At 44.7% G+C, this 15,288-nt stretch overlaps 1 protein-coding gene across 1 annotated transcript in view; it reads right to left on the reverse strand.

Moving 5' to 3' along the window:
* LOC101174366 (T-lymphoma invasion and metastasis-inducing protein 1) overlaps nt 1-15,288 on the reverse strand; it is a 54,323-nt gene that overhangs the window by 21,958 nt on the left and 17,077 nt on the right. The window contains exons 3-12 of the mRNA XM_011482332.3: nt 13,526-13,602; nt 12,526-13,438; nt 10,583-11,039; nt 10,144-10,316; nt 8,097-8,321; nt 6,924-7,109; nt 1,342-1,488; nt 1,155-1,229; nt 794-964; nt 539-643 (exon numbers count right to left, since the gene is read on the reverse strand). Of these exons, the coding sequence (XP_011480634.1) occupies nt 539-643; nt 794-964; nt 1,155-1,229; nt 1,342-1,488; nt 6,924-7,109; nt 8,097-8,321; nt 10,144-10,316; nt 10,583-11,039; nt 12,526-13,428 (2,442 nt within the window). The 5' untranslated portion in view covers nt 13,429-13,438; nt 13,526-13,602. The remainder of the gene's footprint in view (nt 1-538; nt 644-793; nt 965-1,154; nt 1,230-1,341; nt 1,489-6,923; nt 7,110-8,096; nt 8,322-10,143; nt 10,317-10,582; nt 11,040-12,525; nt 13,439-13,525; nt 13,603-15,288) is intronic.

A 15,288-nucleotide genomic window follows, 5' to 3' on the forward strand; every position in this document is an offset into this window, starting at 1 on the left:
TGATCTTTGGGGGAATCCTTTTTTTTAAATAATGTGATTTTTCAAAATCACAACATTGATAAATCATGTAATAAAATGGTTACAGTATAACGGGGTGGGATTATTTAAGTTCGCTTCCTTCCACTCCCTTTCAAGCAATATCTATTAATATGCCTAATTATTCCTAAGTTTGATTAGTTACTGTATGAATGTATAACGGATGATTGTATAGCTTTTGTGTATTATTTCTATTTGATTGCTTGAAATAAACCATTTCAGATCAAAAATCAAATCAAATCAAAACAGATTTAATTTTTAGTATTGACCCAAGCATTCATGTGAAGACTTCACACTGCTGCTTTTTAAACTAATTTAATATTTTTTTTATTAACATTAATGTTAACTGGTAAAATTTTCTTAAGTCAGCTGTCTTTTTTCTTTATGGACAGACTGCGAATATTGTTTTAATTTGATAAAGATTTTGACAATCATAATAAAGAATATGCAGTAAAAAAAAAAGGTTGGTAGGAAAAAATACTGTTAGATGACAGTCACGTACCAGATCACATATGTCCTCTTCTGGCTTGGGAATATAGAATTGCACTTGGTTTTCAATGAGAAATTTCAGTCTCAGGTAGTGTTTGGTTGGATCGAGCTCATGAGCCTGTGGGAATAATGCAAAACAAGAATATTATGTGAAATAATTGCAGCAAAAAAAAAGAACAAAATCCCCCTTACACTCAATTATTATTGGGATAAAAAATTAGAAAACTGAAATGTGCACCAGGCTGCAAACGCGATCTGGTTTTAATACCTTGCAGATGGACTCAAGAACCCAGAGCGCAGACTCCCCCGGCTGGACTATGGTTAAAACAGGGTGATCATTTGGCAGGCAGACCCAGGAGGGAGTCAGGTGGTCCGGGAGCCAAATATCACTTTCAGTATTGGGTCGTGGAAGATTGTTTACAGTTTCCTCCTTGCTTTTCTTTCAACAGAAACATCAGAAAGATGTTAAACACTATTAGACCTTATCTAACTGATTTACTGTACATGATAATATCTCCTAAATCAGGAGAATACATTTAACTGGTATCCGTTTAAATGAGTTCCACTTGTGCCTAACCTCCATCTCAATGCACAAGTGTGCTAAAAAGAAGTAAATCCTGCATCCTTACTGAGTTTTCCTTGACATGATCCAGATATGTGCACTCTGGGGGCTTTTTCTCAAACTCTTCCCCATCAGCAAAGACCTGCAGGTGCAGAAATAAAGTTAAGTAGTCCAGCTTAAGGCATAATTGTAAAGGATCTTTGTGTGGCAGGTCTGTCTGCATCACTGTCTAAAAGATTTGACAGGACACGCACCTGGCTGACTGAAGGGTGAGCTTTTGTCTTCTTCTTTGAGGTAGTGTCCAGGCCCCACAGGGAGGAGAACCTGCTCCGGCGTTTGCTGCAGGAGCGGGACGTGGCCTGTGTTCGCCGCCGCACTCCAGTTTCAGTGCGAGCTGCCACCTGCAGACCAGAATCAAAGCAAAAAAAGAGTGAATAGTTTCTAAAAAATATCTCATTTGACCTCATATCATTATATAACTGTATCACCTGTTAAGAGTCTATAAATGCTGTACAATACTTGTACCAGCATAATTAAACAGAGCTGACAAAAACAGAAATTAGTTAAATAAACGATGATACATTTAGGATATTCTAGAAATGTGTATGAACAGTCAAAGTTGAAGGAAAATAAATCTATAATTAGGTCTTTTATTACTTCCCCGTGAACCGCCACCTTAACGTGGTGGGGGAGTTTGAGAGCTCGGGTGATCCCAGGAGCTAAGCTGTCTGGGGCTTAAGCCCCTGGTAGGGTCTCCCATGGCAGACAGGTCCTGGGTGACGAGCCAGACAAAGAGCGGTTCAGAAACCCCTGATGAAAAGAAACAACGAGGACCCGATTACGTCGCCCGGATTGGCGTCACCGGGGCCCCACTCTGGAGCCAGGCCCAGGGTCGGGGCTCGGAGGCGAGCGCCTGGTGGCCGGGGCTCTTCCCACGGGTCCCGGTCGGGCACAGCCCGAAGGAGCGACGTGGGACCACTCTCCCATGGGCCCACCACCCGTAGGAGACCTCAAAAGGGGCCGGTGCAATGTGGTTTGGGTGGCAGTCGAGGGCGGGTGCCTCGGCGGCCCAGACCCCGATCATGGAACCTGGCTTTTGGGACATGGAATGTCACCTCTCTGGGAGGGAAGGAGCCTGAGCTGGTGCGAGAGGTTGAGAGATACCGTCTAGATATAGTCGGGCTCACCTCCACACATAGCCTGGGCTCTGAAACTCAGTCCTTAGAGAGGGGTTGGACTCTCTACCACTCTGGAGTTGCCCAAGGTGAGAGGCGGCGGGCTGGCGTAGGCTTACTCGTGAGCCCCCAACTCAGCCGCCAAGTGTTGGAGTTCACCCCGGTGGACGAGAGGGTCATGTCCCTCCGCCTCCGGGTGGGGGACAGGTCTCTAACTGTGGTTTCGGCTTACGGGCCGAACAGCAGTTCGGAGTACCAGGCCTTCTTGGTGTCTCTCGAAGGGGTACTGGAAAGTGCCCCAACGGGGGACTCCATTGTCTTCCTGGGGGACTTCAATGCCCACGTGGGCAATGACAGTGGCACCTGGAGGGGTGTGATTGGTAGGAACGCCCCCCCTGATCTGAACCCGAGTGGTGTTTTGTTATTGGACTTCTGTGCTCGTCATAGTTTGTCCATAACGAACACCATGTTCGAGCACAAGGGTGTCCATCAGTACACCTGGCATCAGGACGCCCTAGGCAGGAGGTCAATGATCGACTTTGTAGTTGTTTCAGGTGACCTTCGGCCCTGTGTCTTGGACACTCGGGTGAAGAGAGGGGCGGAGCTGTCCACCGATCACTACCTGGTGGTGAGTTGGATTCGCTGGCGGGGAAGGAGGCCGGAAAGACTTGGAAGACCCAAACGTACTGTGAGGGTCTGCTGGGAACGTCTGGCTGAGCCCTCCGTCAGGGAAGTCTTTAACTCCCACATCCGGGAGAACTTCAAACAGGTACCGGGGGAGGTTGGGGACATTGAGTCCGAGTGGACCATGTTTTCCACCTCCATTGTCTCTGCTGCTGCTCGGAGCTGTGGTCGCAGGGTCTCTGGTGCCTGTCGCGGCGGTAACCCCAGAACCCGGTGGTGGACACCGGAAGTAAGGGATGCCGTCAAGCTGAAGAAGGAGTCCTACCAGGCCTGGCTGGCCTGCGGGACTCCAGAGGCAGCTGACAGGTACCGGCAGTCTAAGCGAGCTGCGGCCCGGACTGTTGCGGAGGCGAAAACTCGGTCCTGGGAGGAGTTCGGTGAGGCCATGGAGAAGGACTATCGGTTGGCCTCGAAGAAATTCCGGCAAACCATCCAACGACTCAGGAGGGGAAAGCAGTTCTCCACAGGCACCGTTTTCAGTGCAGGTGGGGAGCTGTTGACTTCGACTGGGGACATTGTCGGGCGGTGGAAGGAGTACTTCGAGGATCTCCTCAATCCCACTGACACGCCTTCTTTTGAAGAAGTGGAGAGTGAGGATTTTGGGGTGGGGCTGTCCATTACCCGGGCTGAAGTCACTGAGGTAGTCAACGAGCTCCTCGGTGGCAAGGCCCCGGGGGTGGATGAAGTCCGCCCTGAGCACCTCAAGTCTCTGGATGCTGTGGGAGTGTCTTGGCTGACACGTCTCTGCAGCATCGCGTGGCGGTCGGGAACCGTACCACTGGACTGGCAGACAGGGGTGGTGGTTCCCCTCTTTAAGAAGGGGGACCGGAGGGTGTGTTCCAACCATAGGGGAATTACACTCCTCAGCCTCCCTGGGAAAGTCTATGCCAGGGTACTGGAGAGGAGAGTCCGTCCGATAGTCGAACCTCGGATTCAGGAACAACAGTGCGGTTTCCGTCCTGGTCGTGGAACAGTGGACCAGCTCTACACCCTATCTAGGGTGCTGGAGGGTTTGTGGGAGTTCGCCCATCCAGTCCATATGTGTTTTGTGGATTTGGAGAAGGCGTTCGACCGCGTCCCCCGTGGCATCCTGTGGGGGGTGCTCTGGGAGTATGGGGTCCGGGGAGCCTTACTGAGGGCTGTCCGGTCTCTGTATGACCGGAGTAGGAGCTTGGTCCGCATAGCCGGCAGTAAGTCAGACCTGTTCCCGGTCCACGTTGGACTCCGGCAGGGCTGCCCTCTATCACCGGTTCTGTTCATAGTTTTTATGGACAGAATTTCTAGGCGCAGCCAGGGGCCGGAAGGGATCTGGTTTGGGGACCACAGGATTCCCTCTCTGCTTTTTGCAGATGATGTTGTCCTGTTGGCTTCATCGAACCGGGACCTCCAGCGTGCATTGGGGCGGTTTGCGGCCGAGTGTGAAGCGGCTGGGATGAGGGTCAGCACCGCTAAATCTGAGGCCATGGTCCTTGACCGGAGAAAGGTAGTTTGCCATCTCTCGGTCGGTGGAGTGTCCTTGCCCCAGGTGGAGGAGTTTAAATATCTTGGGGTCTTGTTCACGAGTGAGGGAAAATCGGAGCGTGAGATTGACAGGCGGATCGGAGCAGCGTCCGTAGTTATGCGGTCGCTCTATCGGTCCGTCGTGGTGAAGAGAGAGCTGAGCCGAAAAGCAAAGCTCTCAATTTACCGGTCGATCTACGTTCCAGTACTCACCTATGGTCATGAGCTATGGGTCATGACCGAAAGAACGAGGTCCCGAATACAAGCGGCTGAAATGAGCTTCCTCCGCAGGGTGGCTGGGCGCTCCCTTAGAGATAGGGTGAGAAGCTCGGTCACCCGCGGAGAGCTCGGAGTAGAACCGCTTCTCCTCCACATCGAAAGGAGCCAGTTGAGGTGGCTCGGGCATCTAGTTCGGATGCCTCCTGGACGCCTCCCTGGAGAGGTGTTCCGGGCATGTCCCACTGGGCGGAGGCCCCGGGGAAGACCCAGGACACGCTGGAGAGACTACGTCTCTCGGCTGGCCTGGGAACGTCTCGGGGTCCCCCCAGAGGAGCTGGAGGAAGTGGCTGGGGTGAGGGAAGTCTGGGCATCTCTGCTCAGTCTGCTGCCCCCGCGACCCGGTCCCGGATAAGCGGAGGAAGATGGATGGATGGATGGAGGTCTTTTATTACTGAAATAGTCAATGCAACCACAAGGAAGCATGATCCAGTGTGTTTCTATGCCAGTCCCAGGTCCAGAAAAATGCAGCTTGCTGTGTCAGGAAAGAGCATTGGACATAAAACTAAAGCCAAATCAAATATGTGAATCACAGAGATGATTTCCTGTGAAGAGCTCCAAACGGAGCAACTGAAAGGAGAAAAGGAGCATTGCAGGTCGGGTAGAACTCGGTGATAAATAGTTACAGGGGCTGTGGCTGCTTATTTTTTGATTTGCTTCTGGCAGGTTTTTTTTTAAACTGGCAAGTATCCTCTGAGCATGACCAGGGCACTTGCAGCCCTGGGTCCTGTAAACATTTGGAAACTCTTTTTGGTCACAGTGGGATGCAGGTATTGATGAAAACGTAGAGGTGGCAGGTGGGGGTGAAGCAGTATGTGGGCTGTTAGCAGTTGTCTCCTGTTTGACATTCAAAACTGCCAGCTTTCCCACCCACCTGCTCTGCAGCACCGCATCGGTTCAGCTGAATGAGAAAGATCCCAGAATGATAAAAAAAAAAAAAAAAAATCAGATAAGTGTTTTTGATCTGCTGCTACTTCTTAACATGCGGAGTGTCCTACCTTGATAGACTATGACAGTCAGTGTCCATAAAAGGAATGACTACTAAAATATTTAATAAAAACAAAAACTTGAAGCTTTTATTTATACTCATCCATAAGTTAAGTATGTTACTTAGGGGAGCCAAAGTCTATTCAAAATGAGAAGAGAAGTGAGCTAGTTAGACCAATACCCCTCCTGCATGTTGTTTGTCCCTTCTAAGTGAAATCATCCGTAAAATGAATAAATCATTCAAATTTGAATTATAAGTATGATTTGCATTGCACTCATTAGTTATTATGTTTGCTTATTATTAACATTTTTATGCCGTGTCTTTTCAATGTTGGTTTGTTTGCGTAGGGGTTTGAGAAGAAATACATTTCCATTGTGCTGTACATAAAATATATCGTACATTTAACATTAATAGATCTTGAATCTTGAATATAGGTGGATAAAAATGAACAATAACATGCTCATAAAGACCAACCTCGATGAAAATTGCGTTTTGGTGTTTTTAACATGTTCTTATTCATTTCTATGTATTTATTTATTCAAATCGTTGTAAATCAGTTGGGGACAAAAAAATGTTCATTGAAAAATCTTGTTATGATGTAGAAGCTTCAATTGGTGGGCCACAAGCCTCCTGCTCTGCTCCAATCTGATGCATTTGCTTGTAGAAAAAAAGATCCATGAACATTTTTTTGTTTTCCTCATCCGAGCTGACACCTGGCTCAAAACTACCTCTGGATAGCTCCAGCACTGCTTGGGGTCCGTGTAGTAAGGGCTTACTCCTCGTCAGCAGTCCCGCCCAAAACTCAAAGGCAAACCTTTAATAAACTACCGCTCTACATGTATGTCCTAGAAAATGACACAAGTTCTTTGAATTTGGCAAAAAACGGCAAAATCATGATTAAAAGAGTGCTGGAAATAGTTTTACGGTAGATCAAATTGTAATTGGAGTGGGATATAAGGAACCAGGATACAATTGGCTTTTATCAGAGTCCTGGGGCCCTAATGTCAACCAACTGAAAATTTGTCGATAATAAAGAATTAGGGTAATTTGGATTCCTAAAGCAGATTTTTTAAGTGCAAATTGAAGCTGCTAACTTCCAACAATCAAGAAAAAAACATTTTTTTAGAGGCACAACATGGCTATTTGACTGAAGATTGTAAAGATCAAGACTGTAAATGTATGAATATGAAAATAACAAATGGAGGATATGTACCAATGCATGGAAGGAGGAGACCGAGAATATACCCAGCCGGCCCATCGCCACCTTGGTGGGGCGAGAGGCGAAGGCCAGGAGGCGTTTGGGGTTGGGAAGCTCTCCTCCTTGCAAGCTGGCCAGGTAGCACTTGAAGCGAAACAGATCCATGTGAAACTGCTCCAGGTTCTGCTCCCACAGGAAGATCTGCAGGGTGACACAATAATTCAATCAATAAATAGTTTATGAAGACTCTTGTTTGTCAACTGTGGATTAAAACAGGGTGTCTAATTTCTTCCCCCGAAACTCTATTAGCCCTTCCTCAAAGAGCTATAACAATCTGCCTTCTCTTTTGTCCGATGGCTGAATGTTTACTGGGCCAGTAGAGCAGGACATTGTGATTATTTACTGGGTGACCCCCCCTCAGTCACGGTTCTGAGCTGGTGTTTGGAAGAAGCAGCCATTGCAGTGCTGGAAGGCCAAGCAGCCCAGCAACAAAGACACAACACTCCACATTCCACTTGCAGAAACAGCTTGGGAGCGTTTCAGCTCCCTCAGTTTTCAAAAGCAGAGTCTTAAATCCATTCAGCTCGAACAATTTGAAACCTGACGCTGCCAAACATGCCAGGAGCTTCCAAAATGACCAAACAAAGCCCATCTGATATCCTCCCAGAGAGAGCAGACATTTTTAAGACACTATAAACTTGGACAGAATAAATCTTGTCAGATAATGATGTTTCCAAATAATGTTCTAAATAATGTTTCCAAATGTCCATATGTATCCTAGTTTTTCATTTGTTTTGTATAAAATAGTTGTTAAGGTAATTCATAGAAGGGGAAAATTCTTTATAACTTTCAATAAATTGGTTTCTTGAACAACTTGTCTTCTGTTAAAGGTAAAAAAACACACACACAGTGCAGCACAAAGTTTGAGATTTACAGAAAAGGAGGCTTCCAAGACCCAGAGAAAAACATGGAATCAAACACAGACAAAAATTCAGATTTTCTTCTTACTGCAAAAAGAACAATTTGAATATTGAAAGTAACAATGAAAAGAATTGAGCTGAAATCAGTTTCTATTTACTCCAAAGATGGCTTCAACTGTGTTAATTTCTTTTATAAGTAAAACTTTAATCTCGAAATAAATGGAAAGGCAAAACAATGTTCGACCAACAGGTTTACCCTGAAACCTACTTGTTCGAGGATGGTCTTCCGCTTCTTGGTGTCGGTGACGGCTGAGAGCTGCATTTCCCCCATCTTCTTCATCTTCTCGTCCATGTCGATCTTCTGCTCCAGCTTCTTGATCTCTGAACGCAGCAGTCGAACTGTGTCTTCTCTGTGATGCTGACGGGCGACGGCAGCGGCGCATGCTGAGTGGATGGCTGTGATCCAGTTTTCCAGCTCCGTTTGGCTGCTGGTCTGCAATCGGACAGCATGTAATGTTTTTAAAGTAATGCCACACATAACACAAAACACTAAGTTGCATCTAGAAAATAGTACTGGACTAAAAAAGTGGGACTTGAGATTAAGCAACAACAAACTTCGTTTGACCTGTCTGTTTTAACACAGGATGTCCCGATCCGGTTTTTGTGGCAAGGATTAGGAGTTTTTGATTTAGAGGATCTGCCGAATCCCAATCCAATACTTTTGTACAACATTAAAATCCCTCTGCGATCATCTTTTGATTTATTTTAAAAGCATTCATGGTGGTCATTTATTTATGATTACCGGTAAGCTGTTTTTAGCCAAAATCACTGCCCCTCACAACCCAAACCTAACGTTACCGGAGCAACAATAATGAGAACAATATTGCTAGCCGTACAGTTTTGAGCCAGATTTCAGCACGGAAAAGGAAAACCAGGACATAACGGTAGATAGATGTAGTCATTTGCAAATGGATACATCAGAATGGAGCAGAGCAGGGAGCTTGTGGCTTCTAGGTCACAGCTCCAAGTTTTTTTTTGTCTGCTCCTGATCCCCAACAATTTAAATAAAGAAATACTTAGAAATTCAATTTTAAGCTTGATTTTCTTTATATATGTCTTCATTCTCAGAAACCCCCCACAAGAAAATGTTAAATAGACCAAAAAACACAATTTTCATCAGAGTGGTTGTTTAAAAAATAGAAGAATTGCAAAATAAACAGATCCAAATTCTCCCATTTTTGTTTTATTCGCAAATCAAAGAAGCTTACACAATCTAGTAATAAAAGTCCAACAAATTGTTATCTTTTAACTTGTAAAACAGTGCAAATTTCAATATAAATTTCAATTAAATAAAAACAGCAGCTCAACCTAAAATACCCAGCAGGCATGTAAACAAACCAGCATATTAAAGTACAACTGTGTTAAAATGAGGCCAGTAATGTGTGTTTTGGAACCACACTCTTAAGTTTGACTTAAAGAATATAAATGTATGTTTTTCTCGATAAAAACCACAATCTCTACCTCGTCTGACTTGAGCCTGCTCCTGCTCTCGTCATTGTTTGTACAGCGTGGGCTGAGTCGTTTTGGATTGTGTTGATTTAGGAACTCCATGTTTTGTGGCGGGTGTTTGTTTTTAAGAGGCCTAATGAGGTTTGTCGTATTAATCAGAGTTTTGCCCTTACCCGCTTTTGAAATGCCAGACCTGCACAGAATGCACTGTTATTCTCATCGACTGTAAAGCAGCCGATGAGAATAACACCTCCTGCTCAAGCCGGTGCTGAATTTTGCTGCGCTTTATATATGCAGCCTACTGGGGTGTTTAACTTTGATAATTAACCTTGAAATACAGAGTGCTGATCAAAGTCATGCGAATGAAATAAATATCCAAATATCCAATCCAATGAGTTTGAAACCACACGATCGGGCTGATTTCCTATCATGTGATCAGATGAGGATCAGCATACTCTATATCTCTATATCTATGCAGCCCTACTAATAGGCTCTTTCATTATGAGTAAAATAGGTAAGAAGTTCCAAAAAGTGGGAGGTTAGTTGGAAATTTTGAGGTGAGCAAACTGTAGGAATCTCTTTTTAAAAAAATGTCTTAAGTACACCACTCCCTTGTTATATTGTTTTTTGATTTTGTAAAAACAACCCTTAACCCTTTGATGCCTAATGATAAAAAACACGTATTAAACCACTTTGGCGCCAAATTTACCTTATTTTAGCATCTACTTGAATGCAAAAACTTAAGTAAATTCTTTTCACTCCCAGAAATAGGTTCAAGGGTTAAATACATGTCAGCTTTTCCTTACCTGGAAAAGAAATGCATCTCCCAAGGAGTTGCTAAGACAGAACACAAAGTCTTTTTTGGGATGCTCTGGCACAGCCTGGACAATGCTGTTCTCCACCCATATGGCATGCTTGGGAATACTGTTGTTGTCAATGCCTGAGCGGCCATCGGTCTCATAAAAGAAAAGGGTGCATCCTGGGAAACCAAAATAAGCAAGCTTTTAATGTACACAATAGACACTTGTTGGATGCAGTCCCAGGAGAAAAGCAGCACCCTTCAAGATTTCTTTAAGCAACTTTACTCTGCTCTCTAGTGGCCAAGATAAAGAGGTGCAGCCAAAAGAGGTAATTTTCTACATCCAGCAGGAGCTTAATTTTTAAAATATTACTTCCAGCATGTGTGTGAGTTTCAACAGTAACAGAATTTTGTTATTATATGGCAGCAGAGAGAACATAACACACCTTTCAGGGAAACCCAGTAACTTCTCCACTTGCGTCTTGTAGCTGATTCCACTTTCTTGTTTTTCTTATGAACAAGGAAATTCTTGACCGCCAGTTTGCCAGCTTTCCGAACCATTCCCTGGACAACACTGAGCAGCAGATCTGATTGGTAGGCAGAGGTCATCGTGCTCTGCTCGTCACTCAGGGCGGAGCCTGCTTCTTCGATGCTCTCCGTCTGGCAGGAGCTCATTTCCAGCTCCTGGCGGAAGTTCTCATACACGCCCTGGACACGTTCTGTGGCGCCCCCGCCGCCACTGCTCCCACTGTCACTGCCAGCGAACATGTTCCTGCCATGCATGGAGTAAACAGAGAAGGAGGCCGACATGGTCTTGTAGCGCCTAGACTGGTGCTCTTCCCCCAGCATCACCCCGTCGATTCCACTGTCCTCATACTCGCTGCCTTCTCCACCTGTGACATCCTGAATGGTGGTAGAGGCACAAGACAGGTGAGACCACATGGAAAGCATGTTTTCTTCATCCCTTACTACAGCCACTGGTAACAACCATCTACTACTTTAATCTAAGCAAACAAGTTGCAAAAATAACACTATTAATGTTTAAAAAAAAAGCCTGCAGGCTGCCCAATCCTGAGATTTTTGTCTAAAACCCCCACTGCTGTAGAATTGGAGACTGCTCTGCCTGCGGCACTGCAGGGTTCGCTTTCTCCTCCTCATATGGCCAGAGGCTCCTGGGAGATGAAGGGGGTTCCACTGAGCTTGATATCTCCAATATGTCACATGACCCAATCATGCGCTCCATTCACCAAGGCTGATGGAGCCCCGTTGTGACAGGACCAGAAACACACTTTATACTGTTACATTCTTCAATGGGCCCTCCCTCACATTATCATGACAAAGGTCTGGAGCATTTCTAACAGGGAGGGACTTGGAACCCTCCTTCCTCATCTTCTCTTCTATGTAAAACAACCAAGAAACTGTAGCATAGAGTTGTCTTCCTGGTGATGTCTCAGAAATGTAAATGCTTTCCAATAACCTTTAGGAGGCTCCAATAGTTCAGACAGCTGAGAGCTGACCTATCTGTCAATCAAGGGACAAAACACTTGGTCTGCTTTCTACAATTACACAACTTGAATACAGTATTTTCTGCACTATGAGTCGCACCTAAAAACCTTTTTTTTCTTCAAAAAACAACAGTACGCCTTTTAATCCAGAGCATCTTATAAAAGGATCAATTCTGGTTGTGCTTTCTGATGTCAAAGAGATTATGAGAGGTACATGCCCCTCTGTCAAAATGTTAGTCTGTTTTTTTGTACAAGTTGCAAACAAGGTTGGGTGTTATTGGGAATACACCAACGCAGCTAGCATGTAGTGGTAACGGACTGTTTTCTTTTACATGTTATGCTACATTCACACTGGCATGTGACGCATGCCAGTGTGAATGTAGCATAACATGGTGCTCACACTGAGCTGTTGCTAACTGATACTAGCGCACGTTTGGAAGAGGCTTTGTGTGAAATGTCAAATGGGTGCAAAATGTTGCAAATCTTCCTCCAGGCTTTTTCTTTCACACCTCTGATCTAATATATGAAAGACTTGTTGTCGCAAGATTCTGGCAAGGCACAAACCACAATTATTTATTTCTCCTCCACGATCAACAGACAAACGGTTGACACTTTCATGATGTAGAAGGGACGCCATCCAGAAGTCACAACCAAATCAATAAACAAGTTCTAAAGTTACTGTGAACTCAGTTTAAAAAGTCTGACTGAAAGACTTATATCTGTCTCTTTTGTCTCATTTAATGTGCTTTATAGTTTGGTAAAATGATGTAAGCTTGAAAATAGACCATTCATTGACGATGCGCTTTATAATACGGTGCATCCTATAGTGCGGAAAATACTGTATTTTAAAGACGACTTCAGTGTAACTTGAATCAAAACGTTACCTGTATGGTCTGTGCCCTCCTGCCCTGCATACTGGCACACGTTGCGGCTTCATGGGTGCTCAGGCCCTCAGACAGGCAGTGGGATCGTCGGCAGGGAAGAGTATAGGCACCGTAGGAGCTCCCGTCCTCTTCTGATGGGGACAGTATCTTATCATCGTCACTCTCTCTGACCGACTTGTTAGTGTCTTGCCACTTGGCGTAGCGGCTGTGGGGCTGCCTCCGAGTGGGACCGGTGTTGCTGTACAGCTCATCCAGAGAGTTGGCCCTGTCTGTGGAGTCTGTGGGGATGGACTGGAGGTGGCCTTCACAGTCAGTGAAGTCTCCCTCGTTGGCCATGTCAATGATCTCCTCAGTGCTGGTCAAGTGATCCTGACTGGCATCAGACAGGGAGAACTCCAGACTGTCATCTCGCCACATGTCTGCTGATTTGGACCTCTTTTTGAAGCTGACGGTCTCTTTGGAGCAAGTCTTCTGCAGATACTTAACATCAGCTGTGTACTCATCTTCATCTTGTGCCTCCTCTGCTGTGGGACCGGGTAGAGTTATGTGCATTGTGTTCATGTGCACTGAAGGATTAGCCAGATCATTGTGAAACGACAGAGGCCTCAGGCTCATGGCCACACGATCCACCCAAATCGGACTTCCAAAACTTGGAAGGATATCGGCCTCATTAAAGGGTTCCAGGCCATTTTCCGCCAGGGACTGAGGGATGCTTGGGGTGCTACTTGAGCGTGTGCTGGTCTCTGAGTTCCTGTGCTCTATTTTTCCAGATGAAGCATGACGAGAACGTCTGGGCTGTTTATTGGAGATGCGAAGGGATCTAGACATGTGTTTACGTGACAAATAGCCACGTCCAGTGCTGTAGAAGCCATGGTACCCGTTTTGGCTCTCAACGTTTCCCATGATTCAGACCCTGAAAAAGAAACATGACTTATTAAAAATATGTTAAAAAGTGTTTTTTTTTTTCATTCAAAAAATCCTCATGTAAATGGCGTCATACCTAATTGATTGAAATTTTTCAGGCATCTTGTCATAGGACTTTAAAATCGCCTCCAGCAGTGGGTGGTCCACATATTTCTGAAAAATACATATCCAGATTAATCCCAGAATGTGCATGCGATCTGTGCTAAAAAAAAGCAGATCTTTGAAAGTTACAAAATTCCATCTGAATAAATCTTGACCTGACTTAATAATGAGCTGCTTCTTGCTGTTCAACAAAAAAAGAACCCACTTCCAGTCAAACACACTCGATTAACTAAACTAAAAGTGACAGAGGAAGTGATCCACTAATCCCCTCCTGAAATGCACAGGCACTGTGTGAAGCACAGGGTGTGTAATGAGAGTATGAGTGCAGTTAGAGGCTGAGTGAACCCGAGCTATTTAGAGTTGAGGTGAACAATCGTGTCGTATTATTGTCGCTTGTCTGGGCACTACTTCCTGCAGAGGGTTTAGAGGAGGAGTGTACACAAATCTGAACCTACCTGCCTAAAGGCTGGACGAGAGTCACCTAATAAGGTCCTGATTTATGGGGTACAAGAATAAACAAGATGTAGCTGTTGTTTCCTTGGATGAGTGCTCTCTCTTCATTTTTGGATTAAGCCTTCAGGGGGTGCGGTGTTTGTGTGTGTGTGTGAGTAGCTGATGCATATGAGTGTGAGTCCGGCCCTCTGCTGGTGCATCCACTCAAGCTTAAAGTGAAAGGAGTTATATAAATTGGAGCTGACCCTGTTTTTTTTTTCTTTCTACCTTGTAGCTTTCATTTCCCTCTTCAGTCTTTCCATCTCCACTCAGTGGTTCTGCAGTGCAAAGTGTTTGATGTTGTTGATGAAGTCCATTCATTTTTTATATAACCCAGGAGCTTATCACTTAATTCACTTAGAGTTTTAACATTTTCTACCAAGCATGGCACACAAAAAAAAAAAACACTGCAAGATAAAAACACACCAAAATACAGAGAAAGGCTCTTAAAATAGAAAGTTCAGTTCACATATCTTAAACTATGTCAGTGTTAAGCATAATGTGTTAAATGCTAACTGTGGCATTTAGGTACCGTAATTTATTAAAGTTCTCCTAAAGCATTATACAAAAGTTCAACAAAGAAAAATTAATGAATCAATGCATTTAGGTTGGGCCTTATATGCAGCATTCTTGATACATGTGCACAGATGCTGAAAACTGATTTTAAAGCGCTCTGGACTTGTGTTTCATTTACATTTCTTAAATTAGGGTGCTTTTACATCCGCAATTTAGTTTAGTTTACGTTGAAGACCCCCTTCAATGAAAATGTTTGAAAATGCTTTTTTGGTGTAGGTCTTGGTGTACGTCTTCATTTTCCTCGTCTGAGCTGACATCTGGTTCAAAACTGTACAACTGGATAGCTCCAATATTTATTTTATATTTTTGTTGCACTGTAATGTTAGGTTGGAGGGGCGAGGGGGTGTAAGCTAACAGGACACCATGTAAACAGACAGCTCTTCTGGGGAGGAAAGGGGCGGGCTTATTTCTTACAAAGGTCCCGCCCACAACTCAGAGGGGAATTTTTAATAAACCTGCTACTCTCCAGAATCGATATCCTTTTCTTGGCTAAAAACAGCATAATCATGGTTAAAAGACCACTTTAAAATAGACCAAAAGATGATCGGACTGGGCCCTTAACACTTGAAAGAACCAAAACCTATAGAACTGTCGAGCAGAAGCAAGAACTGCCTTGCTTAAGAGAAGCAAAAAACAAACTTTGACAAAGAAGAAAATAAAAGATCAGAA

This window comes from Oryzias latipes, chromosome 13, assembly GCF_002234675.1.
Source record: "Oryzias latipes chromosome 13, ASM223467v1".
Taxonomy (NCBI): domain Eukaryota; kingdom Metazoa; phylum Chordata; class Actinopteri; order Beloniformes; family Adrianichthyidae; genus Oryzias; species Oryzias latipes.